The sequence below is a fragment of the Podarcis vaucheri genome (assembly GCF_965113315.1).
Source record: "Podarcis vaucheri genome assembly, chromosome: 1".
Taxonomy (NCBI): Eukaryota; Metazoa; Chordata; class Lepidosauria; order Squamata; family Lacertidae; genus Podarcis; species Podarcis vaucheri.
This window is the reverse complement of record NC_138759.1, coordinates 24,330,109-24,350,714: the sequence shown is the minus strand read 5'-3', so window position 1 is coordinate 24,350,714 and position 20,606 is coordinate 24,330,109. Positions and strand designations below refer to the sequence as shown.

Sequence of the window (20,606 nt, the reverse complement as noted above, 5' to 3'; positions counted from 1 at the left end):
CTGGACAACTACGTTTTTCTGTTTCCTCTTGCTTTAAGATAACACAGTCATAAAGTAGCAATCCCAACAAATGGGTTCAGTCACTTTAATTCAAGTCATGCTTATGTCTTATACTGTCTTGCTCATTTCCATGTCAGCAGCTGACAGTAAGCATGAGTTGTATATGGCCCTGCTCAGCTCTATTGCATTCAAAAAATGTTGGCCCACACAGCAAAGGAATCCAAACCAAACACAACAAAATAGTGACCATGAGATAAATGTGCAGTTTAGATTCTTGGCTCAAAGTAAAAATTCGCTACACAGAACTATAAAATACACTGAGTGTTAAGCTAAACAAAATTAATCCTCTTCTGGGCTAGAATACATTTTGTTTTGGCAATCGGTTCTAGCATATTTCATCAAGATTTTGTCTTGCCAAATATTAATTCCAGCACCTGGACCCTATGGTTTCTGTTTGCAACAATATATAACTTTACTTTCTTCAATGGGTTTCTTGCTGCTTTTTGTTAATTGCCACTTAAAAATCTCATACAATAGGCACTATTCTAACTGCTTTAGTTATGGAAATCCCAATAATCCTCATCTAAGCATGGTTTAAGAGCCGGAATCCACAGCTGTAGCATTTCAGTTGTGACTCAGAATTTACAAACAGTTCTTCAGCTTGTTTGGGAGTCCTTAAAATATGTTTAATTGTCCACAATCAGTTGTGAAACTCAGTGGGTACGAGTAACCTTTATGGAACCAGATTTCTGTATGAATTCTTTCAGGTATGCTTTTATGAATAATGAATTATACTAATGCAGATCAACATACTAACTTTTTCCATGGTTTGCAAAAAAAAAAGAAAAGATTAAGGGCCTTTCTCTTGCTGCATTAATGCAATGATTTAGCTGCTCATTTCCCCCATTTAAGAGTAGCGATATGAACCATTTCAGAACTTTTTTAATGCACAGATTGATAGACAAGACATCCCATATACAGGTTGCACTTTAAAAGTGATTATATTCCACCTCTTAAACTAAATGATCATTTGAATATCATGCTTTGGTCATCTGTCAAATAATGCTTCACTACATTCAGATTTCTTAAAACAATACTAGAACACTAATACATTTATTTCCACAAGTCCTGTCTTCAGATAGAATATTTTACAGGACTGAGTCAGCAATATGCATAGGATGTATGATTAGTCACTTTATATAATTAGCCTGCACTAGAGTAAAGCTCTAAATGACTTTAAAGGAACTAAGGAATTCCCCAGGTGGAATGAAGAATATCAGCATAGGGAAAGCAAAATGGTTGTTTAGAACTTAGGGACCCACTGACACAGAACAGACTATAGACAAAAGCACCATACAAATCCATATTGACAACGACCAGAGAAAGAGCACTTAAAATTGTGTGCATCTAGTACTTAACACCTAGACACCTAGCCTATATAAAACCAAACAGTTCTCCCATGTGTTGGGGAGGATGCCCCACTATAGGGACATAGCACATGTGGTGGGAGTGTCAAAAAATAGAAAGGTTCTGGAGAAATGTATTTACAGAAATATCTTTGATTACAAGTCAGACAGTCCTCATGACCCCACAACTGGATCCTCTTAACTTGTATAGTCATGATATGTTGCGAATTAGAAACAAAGAAAACATAATTTAACCACTGCCTGAACAACTGTTGCCAGGAAATGGAAATTATTACAGCTATTAACTATGGAAAAGCTGACACAAAAATTAAAAGTAGCAAGGGATCAAATTGAAATACAACAATTTTCAAGCAGTCTGGTATGATTTTATTGGCTACACAAATAATGAAGCATGTGGTACCCATAGTTTACAGCACAGTCTGGTGTGCATTAAGTACCTTCCCCCCCCCCCACCTTCCCTCCTCCCTGTCCTATCCTATAAATTTTAATTGTTATTGATACAAAATACCTCTAACTTGTGGTCATCAATCTAAGCAATACATGTTGCTATAAATCATATCATATCTGTAATAATTGTAATAATTTTGGTATATACCCTTAGACACAACTTTGTTGTGAAATGCTTATCTGAGTGTTTATTGTTTTAATTTTATGAAATTGTTGCATATCATATGCTCTGATGCTAACAAAGGTATATCTCAATGCAACCAAAACATATTAAAGCTGAAAATGAATGAAAACTATGTTACACAAAAAAAAGAATATCAGCATAGTGCAGTTGATTGCCTTTTTGAACTATTGTCCCTCTCTGCAAGATATAATAATTCCTATACATCTAAACTCCAAAAAGGGAAGTGAGCAAATGTACAGAGGCGTTAGATCACTCCTTCCTTTGGTAAAGTGCTGATAGATGTTTCTTCCACTTCACGAGCATGTAACTTAGTTAACAACTCTGGGTCCAGCTCAGCCTGCTCCCGGATTTTTTTTACAGTTTCTGGAGTACTCATTGCGTAGGATTCCTTGGTTTCTGTCTGTATACATCTTAGGCACTTTAAACAAGTGCCTCCTAATTTTGCAAAATACTGATAGGTACTCTCACTTGAAAAGCAGTACAGTATTGGGTCTGCAACGCAATTAAAAGTAGTCAACAAAAGTGTAATGTGGTACAAGTTAAAGATGCTGGCAGCAAATTCACAGCTGTTTTCAAAGATGCTGCGTATCAGCAATAGAACATGATATGGTCCGAAGCACACCAAGAAAATGATAATTGTGCTCGACACCAGACGTATAATTTGAATCTTCTTCTTCTTCTGAGTGCCATGGCTCTTGCGGACAACCCGCAGAATGCCATAGTAGGAGAAAATGAGCAGACAAAAGGGAAATAGGAAACCAGCCGTGAAACGGTAATAATTGATGTTGTGTTCCCACGTTTTGATGGGATAATGCTCAAAGCACACCACATGGCTCTCCGAGTCCTTAGTCACTTCACCGTGCGTAAAAAGAAGGCAAGAGGTCAGAATTTCCTTGGTCCAGATGGCAATGCTCACCACCACGGCAGCCTTCACTGTCCGAAACTGATGGCAGCGAAAAGGATGCACTACAGCCAGGTAACGGTCAATTGAGATGCAGCAGAGGAAGGCAACACTGATGTAAATATTTTCATACAAGACAATGCCACAAATTTTGCATAAGAGTTCATCATAGGTCCAGTTGTCATGCTGCAAAACATACTGGAGCCAAAAGGGCAGGGAGAAGATGTAAAGCAGATCTGCTATGGTCAAATTGCAAAGGTAGATCCCCAACTCATTTTTGACCTTCACCTGCAAGTAGGCATAGTACAACGAGAGACAGTTGGCTGGGAGTCCTACTACAAAGACAAGGACATATATCACAGGTGATAATGTCTGGTGTATGGTGTGATCAATGGTGCAATTCAGAGTATTATTGTCGTTTGCGATGTCCTCGGAAAAGTCATCCATCTTCTGCAAAGAGTGACCACGGAAGCCCCAGCAAGGCAGGCATAATTTTAATCGTCTGTCATTTCATTCTTTCTACATTTTCTTCATACCAGTGTCAGTACTTGTGAACACCTGCATGGGGGGAAACAAAGCACAGTAACATTCTTCTAATGAAATGCACCAACAATAATACCTTGAATATTGTTCATAAACATTTGTAATTCTACCACATTAAAGAATCTTTTTTAGCTTTCTCTTGATTTCAAGCATGGAAAAGTAAACTTAAAACTAGGGATAAATAAGGAATACATAATTGTTACACATCTGGGAGTTACTAAATCCACCACATACTATAGTTTATCCAACTGGTGTTGGCAGTTACCAGTTATGCATATACCAGTAATTCAGAGCAGCAGCACTTTGTGATTACCTACAGGTAGTAAATATTTTCTGATTCAAGAGCTATGCCTAGAGTACTGAGGCCCCTTTAAGAATTGTTAAAAATCTGTTGGAATCTTCCCAGATCAAAATACAGATTCATTTAACATTATTATTATTGTTATCATCATCATTATAATTAATCAATCTCAGGGAAATTCACAGGATAAAAATACAAAATAAAACCACAACATATATAAAAACAAAAACAAAACAATAACCCCCAACACCCCTCATGAATAATAAAGAATAATCAAGAAACTAATCAAGAAACCAAAGTAAGGTATTCTTTCTTTCAACACTCTTGACTAAAATAGTATTAAACAGCAGGAAAGTATATCTTCTATTAATTGCAGACACTCCACAACAGATTTAGTTCAGTGCTAAATGCATTTGGAGGCCCCTGTTTAGTTTGATTATACACCTACATCCAATAATATGTCTTTTGATAGCAATGAAAGACTGTTATGAGAAGCAATCTACTGAAACATGAAGTACATATCTTCAGAATGCATATGTTATAAATGCATCTACAATATTAAAGTTAATGTCAGAGGAAAAAACCAGAACCTATTTTATTATACAACAAAATTCCCTTCTATGAAAATCTAATACAATTTCTGCGTTTGGCGGGGCCCCTAGAGTCTGTGGATCCCTTTGTACTTTGCATCCTGGCCACTACTGATGTAGAAGTCCCCTGAAGTTAGGAATAAATTCCTCTCTTTACCTTCCTGGCAAACAATTGCAGTACTGATATATTCAACTACTATCTTTGAACATTCAGCCAATAAAAGGCAGCTTGTAGCATCCTTAGATCTGCCTTTGTAGAAACAAACTTGGTGCAAATGTGTTGGTTCAAACGGATGCAAAAATACTGAACAATGTCATTTCTCTGTAGCAGGCTGCATCCATTGTTTAACACACCGGAAGATAAGCTCAGTCTTTTTAGTACTCTTCAGAGTTCCAGTGTCAGGAAATGGCCATTAGGAATAAGGGAGTGTTGCACAGCATCCTCATCGGAATAATATTCAAGCACAATCTAATACTAGGATACCTCCAAATCAGACTGACTACTATAATATTTTGCTAGCTTCATGTCACAATAATAATTCTCACTTCTGTACCATGTTCTGACTAGTGCATTTATAAACACCGGCACATTTACCCAGGAGTAAAGGTCAACTGAGCACAGTGGGGCTTGCTTTTCAGTAAACATGCATAGGATTACTCTGTAAGCCCCATAACCGTTCTGTAATGTAACCATCACCCCTATTAAAGCACTGAAAAATAAGCTACAATAACCATGTGAAGGAGGGAAGTGGGATCATGCTTGTTTAATATTATCTGCCATCACACTGCATGCAGCTCCTCAGTAACTGTCCACAGGTTGAGGGCATTCATTTTGCTAAACACATGTATGCTGTCCCTATGAACGTGAACCCTGACAAGCGTTGCTAGAGCATCAGTGCACAGTGGCGAGGAAAATGTACGCAGCTCTGTTCTTCTGCTGCATATGACTATCATTGTGTACAGTGGTACCTCGGGTTATATACGCTCAGGGACGCGGACTTATAAAAAATATTGGGGGGGGGGGCGGGAAAGCTCATGAATAATAAATCAGCTCATGAATATGCAAATAAAGTGGCGTCGCCTCCTCGTGAGCGAATAGGGGAGAGCGTGCTGCGCCTATTAATCAGCTCCGGAGCAGAAATTGGGTGGAGCTTTTGCTCGGGAGGGAGGGCAGGAGGCATGCAGCCCGACCCTGTGCATTTTGGGCTGGGGGAGGGGCGGCGATGGTGCTCTGCTGTAGGAGCGCCGGAGATTATTGGGGGGGCAGAGCCCCCCAAACGAATTTTTGAGGGGGCTCGGGCCCCCTCAAGCCCCATGGAGTCGGCACCTATGTATACGCTTCAGGTTACAGACGCTTCAGGTTACAGACTCCGCTAACCCAGGATAAGAACAGAAATCATGCTCCGGTGGCGCGGCGGCAGCCGGAGGCCCCATTAGCTAAAGTGGTGCTTCAGGTTAAGAACAGTTTCAGGTTAAGAACGGACCTCCGGAATGAATTAAGTACTTAACCTGAGGTACCACTGTAATTTGGAAACCTGATTAGGGCAAATATTACAGGCAATTCTCAGTCATATACTACTTTTTGCTTGTGCTTTTCAGCTTCTTAATGTTCCTGCCTGATCTGAAACTGAGTCAAGTCACTATTTTCCCCGTTTCTTCAGGTGGGGAACCAAAATGGGAGAACGCTGATTTCCTAGGGTCACAACCAATCCATGGCATAAATTGTACACTTTCAAAAAATAATCCAGACCCAAATCCAACTTTTTGAACAATATTCCAAAGTGAGTCTGAGAGTAAAAAGGTAAAGGGACCCCTGAACATTAGGTCCAGTTGCGGATGACTCTGGGGTTGAGCCAGAAAGGTACCTATCCACCACCCGTGTCCCTACTCTGAGAGTAATTAAGGGAGGCATCACCATTCCATGGCTGACTTTTGCAATTAAAATATACCACTTGATATGTACTGAGTTGAATAGGATCCAAAATGCAGCAGTCTGATTGGTCCTCGAACAATGCAGCAGTATGATTTGTCCGCAGGAGTCACCCAATCCAGCTCCAGGTGGAAGTGAATCCACAACCTGATTGACCTACAGGAGAATCCTGGAATTAGCCAATCACGTGCAGCCCATTGTGTAAATAATGTATATAAAGCAGATATGGTGGGGGAACTTCCATTCCTCCTCACCACTACAAGTGAATAAAGAGCATGAAATCCACTCTCGACTCCGAGTATATTTCACCACTACTTCTGATCTTGCTATTCTGGACTCTTCGGAGAGGCCTTTTCTGCAACACTATGCCATATTATAACTCAGCAAGAAGAAGCAAGCCAGCAAGTACCCAGAGCAAAAATTACAACCACTCTCCTCCTCCTCTTCTCCTGCTGCTGGTGCACTACCCAGAACACTACCTAGGCTCATGGTTTGTCTCGCTACCAGCAAATAACAAATTGCAACCAAAGTTTAGAGGGAGGCAAATCATGAACCCATAACACTAAGTCATATCAGCGCATAACCGGCAAAATAGCCATTATTTTCAACCGAGGTACCTGCATGCTTGCTCATTCTTGCTAAGCCATGGTTTGGTTAAGTGCTACATGTGAATAAGGCAAAGAAAAAGTGTACCTAAAGCATTCTCATGTTACAACTTTAGTCATGGGAATGACTTGTAGAGGTTTTTCCACCTATGGAAAGGGATGAATTAATAGTCCATGGCTATAATTTAGGGACGCGGGTGGCGCTGTGGGTTAAACCACAGAGCCTAGGGCTTGCCGATCAAAAGATTGGTGGTTCGAATCCCCACAACGGGGTGAGCTCCCGTTGCTCGGTCCCATTGCTGCTCCTGCCTACCTATCAGTTCGAAAGCACGTCAAAGTGCAAGTAGATAAATAGGTACTGCTCCGTCGGGAAGGTAAACGGCGTTTCCGTGCGCTGCTCTGGTTCGCCAGAAGCGGCTTAGTCCTGCTGGCCACATGACCCGGAAGCTGTATGCCAGCTCTCTCGGCCAATAAAGCGAGATGAGCGCCACAACCCCAGAGTCAGCCACGACTGGACATAATGGTCAGGGGTCCCTTTACCTTTACCTTTAGCTATAATTTAGGTTATTCTGAGTGAGTTGTTTTTAAAGCAGTTGGACTTAGGTTAGTAGCAAATAAACTAAGTTCCATTGGTTTCAATGGGACAGCTTTGACAAATGTCTTCTTGATTGGGATCAAAGTGTCCAGTATTGCCAGCCATGGCTTGTTGCTGGCAAGAAAAGGACCAGAACACGTGAAGGAAAGGAGGAGCCCTCCTCTGCTTTCCTTGTTCCAGGTTCCAGTTTCCTAAAGAGAGAAAAATTTCTAAGCTTTGTGGTGGCTTCCATGAATAGGAACTACATCCTTTGGCGTTGAAATTGACCCCAACATATTTCAAAATAATTACATAAGTGTGTGTGTTTCATTAAACTAATCTGAAAACGATGACTTTAAACACTACTGCAATGCTTAAATGAAACATAAACAAGAGGCTAATTAGTCATCCCCGCAAAATGTTATATTACTCATTGCATCTACTAAGAGACTGAACTGTTTGCACTTGGAATTTCCCTTGTCTGTTCAGCTTCCTTTTCCAGGTATCATACTATTTATATGACAATTCTGACTGTGAATGGTAGGACAGTATTTTTGCATGCAACTTCTCAGAATGTATGAAGCAGACTTGGGGTATAGCCCTACAATACCGCACTGTGACTCCATTCATATTTCCTGTTTCCAATCTTTCCCTAATGTTATGAACTGTGTTGAATGGACAGTTTGCGAATACAGCTAAAACAAAATAATGAGGCTCACCAAAGAATTACATGGCAAATGAAGCAAACAACAGTGAGGACAAAGAAGAAGAAAGTGACACAGAGAATGCAGCATATTGTATGAGTGTTTCCCCACCCCATGACTTACTTGCTTGCATTAAAATTGCTACTTTACAAACAAATACAATGATACCTCGGGTTACATACGCTTCAGGTTACATACGCTTCAGGTTACAGACTTCGCTAACCCAGAAATAGTGCTTCAGGTAAGAACTTTGCTTCAGGATGAGAACAGAAATTGTGCTCCGGCCTCACAGCAGCAGCAGGAGGCCCCATTAGCTAAAGTGGTGCTTCAGGTTAAGAACAGTTTCAGGTTAAATACGGACCTCCGGAACGAATTAAGTACCACTGTATTGAACTTGGATAATATTTAGTGCAACTGTAGTAAAAGCTTGCTCTCCTATTGGATAGGCAGTATGTGTTCTGGTTGGTGTTGGACTTTGAAGTGTCCTGCATAGCCTTCAACCTGTCACTGTCAGATAAGATATACAAGGAGTCAGGACCAAAAATATGACATCATAAATACTATTGACCAAATTATAACATTATTTCAATAAATCTTCCTAATTTTTTTGGTGTTTATTTCCACACACACACACCCATGAGAATTAACAAATCTTTAAAATCCAAATAAAATTAAGTTTTCTTTTAGAAAACAATAAACCCTGAACCTGAACGTTACTAGGCACAGCTTCAAAGGCTGGATGTTGTGCTCCTAACATGCAATTAAATAACCAATGCTAAACAGGAAACCAACTAAAAAGAGAACTGGGCGCATGCCAACAAGCACTGAACCACCTCAGCAAAGAGATAATCGTCAACAAGTTACCTCCCATCAAATTCATTTAAGGCTAAGCAGCTTGAATAATGCACAACTAAAGGGTTGCAAAACTTCACAAATTGTGTAAGATTAGGAAGGTCTTTTTTTTGTATATTGAGACAGAAAGGTAAGAGTAAGCAGCAACTAAATCCATTGCTGCAGGGTTTTTAAAAATGCATTTATCTTACATCGTGTGTAGATCTTCGACAGGATCAAAAGTTTTAACGCAAAAATTACACAAACATGTTATTCCTTCATTTCCACCTTATAACTTCTATGTATATATTTGAGTATTTTAAAAATAAAATAAGATAGCAGCATTGCATCCCGGTCCACACCAGGGTGACAAAAACACAGTAGGAGTAAGAATGTTAGAATTGCTTCTTCTTTGGCGATCACTCGTGGCCGAGTAAGATTGTCTTCCATAAACACGGTTTTAACAATGAGTCCGTAAGTGACTGTGGAGACCAATTCTGGATCCACACGTCCTTCCACAGTGGAGACATTGGTTTCGGGGCGGAAGTTGATCATGGTGTGGATTTGCCAAGCATGCCTTCCTCCTAGCATGTTTCTCCCTTGCATCCTGAATTCGAGTGTCTTCAAAGCCCATGAAGGCTGTTCTCCAACTGGAGCGCTCACAGGCCAGTGTTTCCCAGTTGTCAGTGTTTATACTACATTTTTTTAGATTTGCCTTGAGACAGTCTTAGAACTGCAGACCACCATCAACAACTAAAAGCATATTGAAATGTTTTTGGGTGTGCAGTTTTGTTTATGGATGTTGACAGTGCAGAGCCCAGACTCTCAATCATGTTAGATCCGTTTGGTGGTGCCACTTGTGTGACCCAGCACTTCTAAGGTGGCTAAATGTGAAGGCCCCTATTTTGTTATGATGCCATCTTGAGAAGAGCTCCTGAGGTATTCTGGAAGGATCCACTACTGTTTTGAAGAAGAAGCTACAATACACTGGCTAATATGGGAGGTAGCTCAAGATAACCAGGAGACAGCAAAAACTGTAGAAAAAATAGCAGGGGCAATTAGAATAAGATCCATTATTTGATTATTGATGTAAACCTCCAGGATATTTTTACCTCTATCTTCAGTACATTGTATTTTATTTTATTGCTATGGCTAGCGGCTGATGCAAATAAATATTCTTCTGATCTGATCTGCTCTGGGAGGTAGCCAAAGGAAAATTACCCGCAGAAAAGAAGACTGGTCATTAGGCAACCTGCCTACAGTCAAATGGAAATAATTTGAGTCCATTTTTATCGTGTCCTGTGAAAACGAAGTATTTAATGGGAGTTCCCTTTAGTCTGTTTCCTCCAGATCCAGATGCTATTGTGTTTAACCAAATCATTTCCTCTCAGTTCAATTCTGCACCAACAGATGTAATACTGCTGGCAATTTGTAATGTGAACCATGGATTAAGTCCAAATATAGCTAGCAAACAAAACCAGAAAAAGCTCTTTAAGTGAATGTTGCCCGCCAATTCTGCCTAAACAAACAAGACCAAGATTGCAGCTGCATAAGAGGTATGTATTTTAGCTCTCAGTGTTTGACACAATTGTGACTGTGTTTACTCACACAACAACTTCGGAAGAGCATGTTGCTATTTTCCCCATTTTACAGAGGAGGAACTGAAACTGTTCCAAGTGGCTTCCCCAAGGCCACACACTTTGTTTATTGGGGGGAATGGCATTTTTACCTTTGATACTAAGTAGTCAGCTGTTGGTGGTATGAAACTGGTATTGGGTCTCAGGCAAAGAAAGACAACAAACCCTCTTAGCTCAGATGGGGCTTTACTTAAGAAGAGGTTATGCAATAGGAAGCGAGAGATATTAAAAAAATAATTGGGTGGGAGAAAACAGCAGTCCAGAAACCTGTTTGCAAAGCAGCTATATTAGCAGAAACTTGAACTAAAAGGTTGTTTTTGTTATTTTCTAGAAGCTACTTTCTACCTCTTCCTTTTGTTCTCTTCCGTCTTTTCTCCCCCCCCCCTTTTTTTAAAAACCAATTCTTAATAAATATCATAACATTTGACTGTTGGGGTCTTGGGCACAGCTGTCAACTTTTCCCTTTTCTTGCAAGGAATCCTATTCGGAATAAGGGAATTTCCCTTTAAAAAAGGGGAACGTTGACATCTATGGTCTTGGGTATATTTGTGTGAAAATTCTCAGGGTTATCCCAACCTCTCACATGCCTAGTTACTTGGCTCATGTGTGTGTGACTGGGATTTGAGCGGGAAAAGCAAGTAATTTGGACTCTGGGGAGGGACAGGTAAGCTGGATGCCATCTCTGCTTCCCCTTGTAAATATTTGCCTCCTATTCCAGGTTAGAGGAGGGAGCATGCTTCGTCTACTTAGCAGCCTGCTTAGTCTTTGCCACAACTGACCTTCCTAGATTGGCAGTCATGGAAGAAATGGACCAAAAAGTTCTCTCCTCCCACTCCGCTGCTTCTATTACTGCCAGGGCAGGAGAGAAGTACTTAGGCAGGAAAGAGGGGCGTAGTCTACCACATGGATCATCGAAGACCTCCAGCACTTGGCATCTCGTTAGGTACCAGGGGCCTTCAGCACTGACACCTGCCAGCTGGCTGGGTCTGTGAGTCATCCTTTAAACATCTCAGAGCTTGAGCTGGGAGTGGCAATTATATCTCTATAGAAAGTCTGCATAATTTGGAAATATCTCTGGTTTGCTCTGTGAGTGTGTGTGTGTGTGTGTGCGCGCGCTGCTGGGCAGAGAGGGCTCCGTTTTGTTTTGGTTTTTTGTTTAAATTGCTGTTATTTTTTACCTATGTCATTTAAAACTGTGATATTAATGCTGTATTCTTAGTTTTAGATTTTGATTTATGTGGAAATTGTTTCCCATTTGGTTGTGTATTTTTTTGATGTGGTTTATTTATTATTTGACTTTTGTAATTATGTAAATCTTGCTATGCTGTAAGCTGCCTTGAGCATTGTTTTTTATAACTGTGGAAAGTCGGCATACAAATAAAAAATAATGATGATGATGATGTGTGTTTGTTCTGTGGCATAAATGAAATAAGCAACAAAAGGTCTTTCAAATGCCCAGCAGTTGGAAGCAACCCTGCAACCTCCCTGCCCACATTGTTTGCCCACATAAGCTTCTCCATTCTTGTTCCCATTGCTGCTTTTAGTCTCTTTCTCTGAGGCTATCGAAAGCATACACATACTATGCCACACAACCCGGTAACTTTGCTAGAGCAGTATTTTAGAATCAAGAATGCACAAACACAAGCAATCTCCTCTGGGCTTAAGATTTAATGTCTCAAAGAGGTACACTGCCTCCCCCAAATCAGATAAGAACGTAAGATTAACGTCATTAAAGAGCTTAAGAAATTCAAAAAATCTGCTTGATTTTTCATCTGGTAGGATGTGGTTCTCCCTCCTTCCCAATTATCAGCAGCTCAGTCAACCTGCACAAGCGCTACGGCAAATCATCCGAGAAAAGAGATGATGTTCATAAACAAACATCCAATGAAGAAGATCATTTTTCCCTCCTGATAAAATCCCCACATACAGAAGCCTTTCACCAAAAGGAAATTGCTCCTCAGGGTGTAACTTAGGAACATTGATGCTGTATTAAAAGTCAGTTAGACTGAAAAGGTGCTGCTGAATCCAGACGTTTTGGACACTATCACCTAAGATGAACTTTACCATCCAAATATATGTTGGGAATTAATCGTCCTTTGGCTTACCTTTCCCAGCTCTAAGGTAACTGTTCTGATACAGGTCAATCAGAATTAGATATGGGGCCCTAAATATGGACATGTCCAGACTGTCCAAGTGTCCCTATTTTCCAGAGACAGTCCCAGAATTACAGAAGTCCTGGTTTCTGATTTGATCCTAGAATGTTCTGCTTTTCCTTGGAATGTCCCCTTATTTTCATCAGAGAAATGTTGGTAGGGACATCTCTATTTTCATCAGAGAAATGTTGGAGGGTATGGTGTTATGCAACCCCCAAGCCAAGGAGATAAATAACTATACAACCTTTGCAAGACATCTGAAGGCAGTCCTGTTTAGGGAAGTTTTTTAAATATTTAATGTTTTATTATGTTTTTGTATGTTGGAAGCCGCCCATTGGACAACCCCCGGGTTCTAGCACTGTGAGAGGGGTAAAACATCTCTCAATCCACTTTCTCTACACCATGCTTAATTTTGTACATCTCTGAGTTACACTCCTGCTCATCTTTCCCCCCTTCTTTCTAAAAGGCATTTGATTATCTGGCCTCTCATAAGAAGCAGGACATCTTCTCCAACAGCACAGCCTGTACACCTTGCAGCAACCTCTTTTAATACAGCTAACCACTTTCCAGAGCCACATTGGGGACAGAGGACTTTGGAAGACTGCCATTGCGTTGCCCTGGATAGGACAAGGCGCAGACAGCAGCCACGCTTTGAGTTGCTGGACAGCAGCAAAATGTCCCAGAGTTCTATTACATTTTTAATGAGATATTTAGGTATACTTCTGACACAAGCATGCTTGTGCTGGCCTTGTGTCACCCGACGTTTGTTCCTTAAAAGAACAAACGTAGATGACTAATTATTTTCCTGACTGGTCCTAGCCTGTCTGATTCACCTTCAAGGGTCTATTGCAAAATGGCAGTTAGCAAAGCTCAGACGAAGGGCAGTAGGAAACCTAAAAGTACATCACAACACCCACAACAGACATACAGAACTATTGGAGGCAGCATTTCCAGAGAAGAGCAAATTCATATATAAAAGGCTACTGAAACAGTTGACTGGGCTTCCATTCATAACAACTGCTAAATAGCCGAAGAGTTACATGAAAGTACACAGAATGGTGGGCATGGTTTGTTTTGAATAGAATAAGGGGGTAAAAATGAAAATACTGCAAGGAAGGGAAATCATAGGGTGACCAACTTTCATTTCATATCAACAGGTAATTTATCCTCATTCTGTGCTCCTCAGTTTGAGTTGAGTTGGATCATGCATCATGTCTGTATTATCAGGATGTGACCCTTTAATCTTCAGTCTCAACTTGAAAGCTGTCACTACCCTGACTACTTCTGTCAATATAGGCATATGATGTACCAGCTGTGACCTCACCTGGACTGAGCTAGGTTTGCTGGAGCTTTTGATGAGAGATTTTGTCCAAAGCTTTTTGGAAGTCTAAGTACACAATGTCTGCTACTACAGGGATGGGGGAACCTTTGGTCCTCTAGAAGTTGCTGGGCTACAACTCCCTTAATCCCTGACCACTGGCCATGCAGAGTCCAACAACATCTGGAAGGGCACAGGTTTCTCATTACTGGCCTATCAGATCACCCCTCTCTCCACATGGTTATTGACACAGTCCAAGAACTCTAAAAGGCTGGCAAGACAGAACCTACCTTCGCGGAAGCCATGTTGATTCTTCTTCAGTAAGACTTGCACATTTAATAATTTACTATAAATTCTGGAAAGCTGCTTGTCTGTTTTTTATGCATTCAGACACCTCTTAAGAAATCGTAACCAAATTTTGCATGATGGTTCCTGAGATTAAGCGTTGATTTTAACTGCTGGTTTCAAACTGCGCTGATGTTTTGGTTTCTTAGAATTTCTGAGCAATACTAGGTTTGAGGGTGCTGTGTTTCTATGTAATAATGTTTTCCACCATTTTTTTCTATAATTAAGGCAACTGGCCTATTGCATTGCCCTCCTAGACCCATGTTAAAAATTGGCAATTTTGTGTGTGTTTCTTAATAGTTCTGAAGAAAATATCTTAATAGGTCCTGCTTTGACCCTTCATGCCAAGTTCCACTGACTAAAATTTATTTTTCTTTGCCACTATTACGGATAAAGGAACCTGCACTTCCATCACGTACAGTAACCTAAAGTAAAAAACAACAACCCAGAGAGATGGTATTTTTTGTGGGGTTTTTTTTTTGTTTAATGGTTCCAGTGTTGCAGTTTGAAATAAGGATAGGTTTTGGATCGGAAAAGGTTGATGTCTGCTGCTCATAAAAACATTCACATTTGTATTCTAACGTTGCAACATATTTTTAGTCACTAATTGGAGATGTGTCTGGGCAATTGAAAGGATGTGTCTGGGATTGTGGTGAGAAAGCTAAGCTGCGGCAGTACATAGCCAATAATGGAAATCTAGGTCTGCATTGTAACTCCCATTCTTGGCTGTATAGGTTCTCACAAGAGATAACTGACTCCATCTATGTACAGACCCAGAGCTCTAGCCATCTTGAGGACACTTTTTTCTGAACTTGCCATTCCTCCTAGCTGGGCTGGATTTAGGCGTAGGCAGCCTAGTGCTGGCCTTGGGGTTCCTATCACAGATTATCTACTCAACAGTCCATTCAACAGCTGAAACCCGTAATGCAAATAGTTCACCTTGACTTGTATGTGGCCAGCACGGCATTCTTTTTGAAACTGTTCTGATTCTGATTTAATGGGGAATAGTGCAACACTGATTGCAATCATATTCATAGGTGTTCAAATTTATTGTCTTGGATGAAAGCGTAAAATCATGCCCACAAATTGTGCAAAGATAATGAAACGGGCTCAGGATGAAATTTTAAAAAATCAAGTTATTCAAAAAGTGATCAGATTGAGGAGGACCAAAGACATGCCTGCTTGGTGTACCATTTGATCCAAGGGTGGTCTAACACTATGGCAGTAGTATTTCTCCTCCAGGCATTTTTAGGTAGGACTCTGCACCAGATATCTGGCTCAAGCTCTCTGTGGTTGGAGGGGAAAGAGAGTACTTGGCTGGTCAGTTTGGCCCATCAAAACTAGTATCTTTAAATTTATTTTAATTTAATGTATTTTTTAAAATGCTTAAACTGTTCCAGTATTCATAAGAAGAACAAAATTCCTCAGTACAGCCCATGGGACCTTCCCCATCTATTGCCTCTAATTCAGCAGACAATATAAAATTTCAGATTTTATACATAAAAGCACTTTTGTGTAGCAGAATCATAGAATCTTAGAGTTGGAAGGGACCCAAAGGGCCCAACCTCCTGAAATGTAGGAATCTCAGCTAATAAATCCATGACAGATGGACTTCCAACCTCTGGCTAAAAACCTTCAAGGAAGGAGAGTCCACCACCTCTCGAGGAAGTCTGCTCCACTGCTGAACAGCTCTTACAGTCAGAAAGTTTTTTCGAATGTTTAGTCAGAATCTCCTTTCTTGCAACTTGAAGCCATTGTTTGAGTCCTACCCTCCAGAGCAGAAGAAAATCCTCCTCCATGTGACAGCCCTTCAGATATTTGAAGATGGCCATCAAGAAGGCATGTAAAACACCTGTAGATGGTTTTTTTTTTTTTAAGGATACAAATACCACACCTTTCCACAAGGTGACTTAATACCAAAAACAATACAGTTTTAAAAATGCAGCACACCCAACAATACTGCAAAACCCATTAGCAGTAGTCACTACGGTAAGAATCAGCTAGGGAATATGCACAGCTGATAGTCTTTTATTCCAAAATCCCTCTGCAGCAGCAGAGTTTTAACCTGATGTCTTGCCCACACTAATGAAGGAGCTAATAGCCCTTACGGCTTTTGTACAACAGCCAGAAGGGTCCTCAGACTCTTAGTAAATACAGACACTGCTACTTACGGATGGAACTCAACTGTTTATTTTAATAAAAAAACACAACTGAGGCCTAGAGACTCTAACACGAGTCACCTACCTTATCAAATACATTAATATCCAAATTGCCACCAGGAGCTCTTCCCATGCTGCTCCTAGAAAGCAAATATTGCCTCCTGAGGTGACAAAACTCTTCACTTAACTCCTGTATGAAATGATTGCGCATTGGGGTGATGTAGTGGCAAGAACAGTGGACATTGTGATGCTGGACTTGTCCTCCATTTATTGAAACAGGAGCAGGAGCAGGCCCCTGCTTGTAAAGTTGTATGCAGAGAGGACTCCCTACAAACGATTGAGACCCCAGCAGATAAAGGGTTCCCAGTTACACACAACGGCCTGGGTTCTCAAATGTTTTCAGACTCCAGTTTCCTTTGTCTCTGACTGTTGCCCTTGCAGGCTGAGGAAGATGGAGGTTTGCAATCCAAGACTATCTGGAGACTGAAGGTTGAGGAAAGCTGGCGCAGAGCTGGGGAACCTGTGACTCTCTATTGTTGGATTGTGGGGCCCATCATCCCTGACCATCATCCATGCCGATGGGAACTGGAGTCACAAAGAACCCTCTGTACATACAGCTGTGTACCCGGGGCTCCCCTACACGCATGTATGTAAGTCATGGAAGGAGTCTGTCACTGATGCTGCTTCTCCCCCTGCCCCCCACCCCAAAGTGAGCTCATTTAACCTGACATACGTGCATCTACATACATCCTGCTGCAAACACATTTACTTGAGAGGCCACAGTTTCCTGTTGCCTGGTCCCCACAATATACCTAAGTGTGGCAAAAATAGAAGGGCAAAAAATCTTCTCACGCAATTAGGCCCACGGGCTGTTTGCACAATATTTCTGACACGCAATTATTTTTTCCTTGAGGAAATGTGTCACATCTGGAACAGCCCTTGGACGGGAGCTAAAGGAGAGAGAAACAATAGTAATTTTGAACCGGGGAGACAACAGGCAAAGCTTATAGTATTGAGCTGGCCAAGGTCTATTCTCGGCTTGATGGAACAAAGGGCAAATAAATAAACGCCTCCAAGTCTCTCATTGAGGGTGTTGTGGTGGAAATTGGACTGAAAGAGGACTCTGACTGGAAAGTGTTTCCCATGCAGTGAAATCCCACAAATATGGCTCAGAGACTTGAGCACATATTGGGCCAGACATGGCAATGCTGAAGGTGACAAAGCACGAGTTTAAAATGAGCAGCAAATAAAAATTGTGCTGCTGCTCAAAATAGAGAAACCAACACCCAATCTCAAGGTTTCTCGGGATTAACTTGTGGCCAAAAAATTAAAAATGGCTTCTTTGGTGATGAGTCTATGTGTTTTGAGATATGGCACCAGTCCCACAGACCAAGCTGGATGGAAGGAATGACTGAAGTCAGGGCTATAATTGCTGCCTTAGGCAAAAATTAATTTTGCTGCCCCTGCTCTTGTTTATTTGAGGGGAGCGGTTTCTTCAAGGTTTCCCCAGTTACAGCTCTCTTTCCATACTCCTTAAGTGACCGACAACGGGAAGAATGGTGGTGGAATTGGGAACTGACACCTTGGGGACTAAGGCACACCAGTTCACAGGCCCAGACAGCTATCCCAAAAGTCAGGGATGGGGTGTTGTGCATATTTCTCAGTTCCTGATTTTTCAAAGCAGTTTGGCACCCCGTCTGCCGTAAAGTTAAGGAATCTGTCTGGTCTGTGTTTTATGTGTTCCAGTTCACTAGAATTCTAGTCCTGGTTTTACAGAAAGCTGGGGAGCTCTAGAGACCAGACCTGGGAGCAGATGAAAAACTATTTCTGTAAGGCTTTTCGCATGCCTAATGTTTTAGAGCCTATTTCCAATAAAGCGGTTTAGTCACTATCCTGGAGTTAGTTAGCAAACTTGTCTTTTCCTCAGGATATAAAACAGCAGGTAACATTGATAGCAAGTGCTCTTTTGAAGTTCGTGCATACATCTTCTAAATGAGTTTTTTACAATACAATCCTATGCATATCTACTTGTAAATAAGTCCCACTGAGCCATATCCCAGGTAAATTAACATGCTACAACCAGATCAAGATAAGAAAACCAGTTACATCTTTTCTTACAACCTATTTAAGTACTTTATTCATCCTCACCGGATGTCACAAACCAGCTTGGTTATTTCAGAGAACTCTTAACCACAGCCACTTCTTTCCTTTAAAATGTCAGGAACAGCTATTTAGATGCTCCGCTTCCCCAACCCTTAAAAAAAGTTTTCAGATATAAGAGCATTAAAGCACAATCCTACACATGTCTATCCAGAAGGATGTTCCAATAATTTCCAGCATGGCTTACTCCCAGGTAAGTGTGCACAGGCTTAATAAATTGACAAGAACAAGGTATGCTGCCTAGGTTTCCTGCTGACCCATTTTCATAGCTACTTATTAACATAAAGAGAGGCAAGGCTCACCTGTAGGAAAGGACCCTCTTGTCAGGGGGAGTTGTGAAAGTTCACTGCCTGAGCAGCAGCAGCAGGGAGCTTCTGCCTCCTCTTGCTTGGACTGCAGCTCTTGTCTGACTCACCTCTTCCCAGCTCAGAGCTAAGCTGTCAGTGAGACTGAAACGGAGGAGGAGGAGCAGCTTAGCTGCTGCTCTTGTCATTGAGAATTTTGGTGTCTTCTTTTGGTGTAGTTTTTTTTTAAAAAATAAATTCATTTTATAATGTACCGTATATAAAGCAGAGGCAACAATAATTATCCGTTCTTGTCATTATGGAGAGCACAAGAGGAGCTCTCACGGGATCAGACTGAAGGCCCATGGAGTTCAGCTTCCTGTTTCTCACAGGGGCCAACGTGCCCCTGGGAAGCCTGCAGGCGAGACGTGAGGCCTTTCTCGCTGTTCCTCCCTGGCATTTGGTCGACAGGGGCAGGCTGCCTCTGAAGCTGAAGCTCTAACCAAGGACACAACTGACATGTGTGGGGAGACCATATCCCCCATTAACGTGCCTAATCTTTTTACACATCTTCCACAAATTGTGTGTTATGTGAGGAAATGCTTCAGATTTAATGGCACAGAGTTCCAGTTTTCTCGGAGGGGGGCAGAAGTTATCTACATTCACTGTTCTCTACACCATGGGTGCAACTTTATAGGCGTTTCACTGGGTATTAGTGTTCTTTTTTCTTAATCATAGTTATTAAAAGCCCAAATCCTGCCCCCTTTACATTTCTACCCTTCCTTTCTTCTGTCATGACCTGAGGGATAGCTTAGTGGGTAGGGCGTCCGACTCTTCAGCTCAGGGTTGTGGGTTCAAGCCCAACATTGGGTGAAATATTCCTGCATTGCAGGGGGCTGGACTAGATTATTTTTATGGTCCCTTCCAACTCTCCAAATCATTCTATGACACCTAACATGTGGTTCCCACAGAGTCATTCGCCTATACAGACACAGAGCTGCTTAGCTTCAGAAAGCTACTGGCCTCATATACCTCCAGCTCATACCCCAGGATCAAATGTGTTGTTTCCCCACAGCAGGGACTTCTATCCCCTTCAGAATTTTAGTTATGATTTGTACACATTTTGTAATTCTGCAATATCTCTTTTGCATCCCAGTCATTTATTTAAAATATTTATATCATCACCTTTAAATAACATGGGAATATTGTTTTGCCTTTTTTTATTCACAGACAGTACACACAGACCTTAATTTAATAACCAGAAAGCTTGCCAACTGCTGTTTCTATTGATAAGGTGGTTAATACAATCAAGGGGGAAAACAGTTGTACGACGGTACAAAAAAAAAATGGCAGGGAGAGAAAAGGAAAAAGCTTCATCTAAAACATGCTACAATTTACAGGGAGAAAAATGTGGCTATTAAAATACTGACTTCTTATCAATATTTGCTTCAGACCACAAAATTGGCCCCCATTTAGCAATATATTTTAAATTCAGAGATTACGATTTTCTTCA

The 20,606-nt window shown here is 41.1% G+C and overlaps 1 protein-coding gene across 1 annotated transcript; it reads right to left on the bottom strand.

Moving 5' to 3' along the window:
* Positions 1 to 927: 927 nt before the first annotated feature.
* On the bottom strand, positions 928 to 19,456 carry GPR68 (G protein-coupled receptor 68). Its single transcript, XM_082192047.1, has 2 exons — positions 19,112 to 19,456; positions 928 to 3,517 (listed from the first exon to the last, which is right to left on the bottom strand). The coding sequence occupies exon 2, from the start codon at positions 3,404 to 3,406 to the stop codon at positions 2,303 to 2,305; it is 1,104 nt and encodes a 367-aa protein (XP_082048173.1). The 5' UTR covers positions 3,407 to 3,517; positions 19,112 to 19,456; the 3' UTR covers positions 928 to 2,302.
* Between the last annotated feature and the right edge of the window lie 1,150 nt (positions 19,457 to 20,606).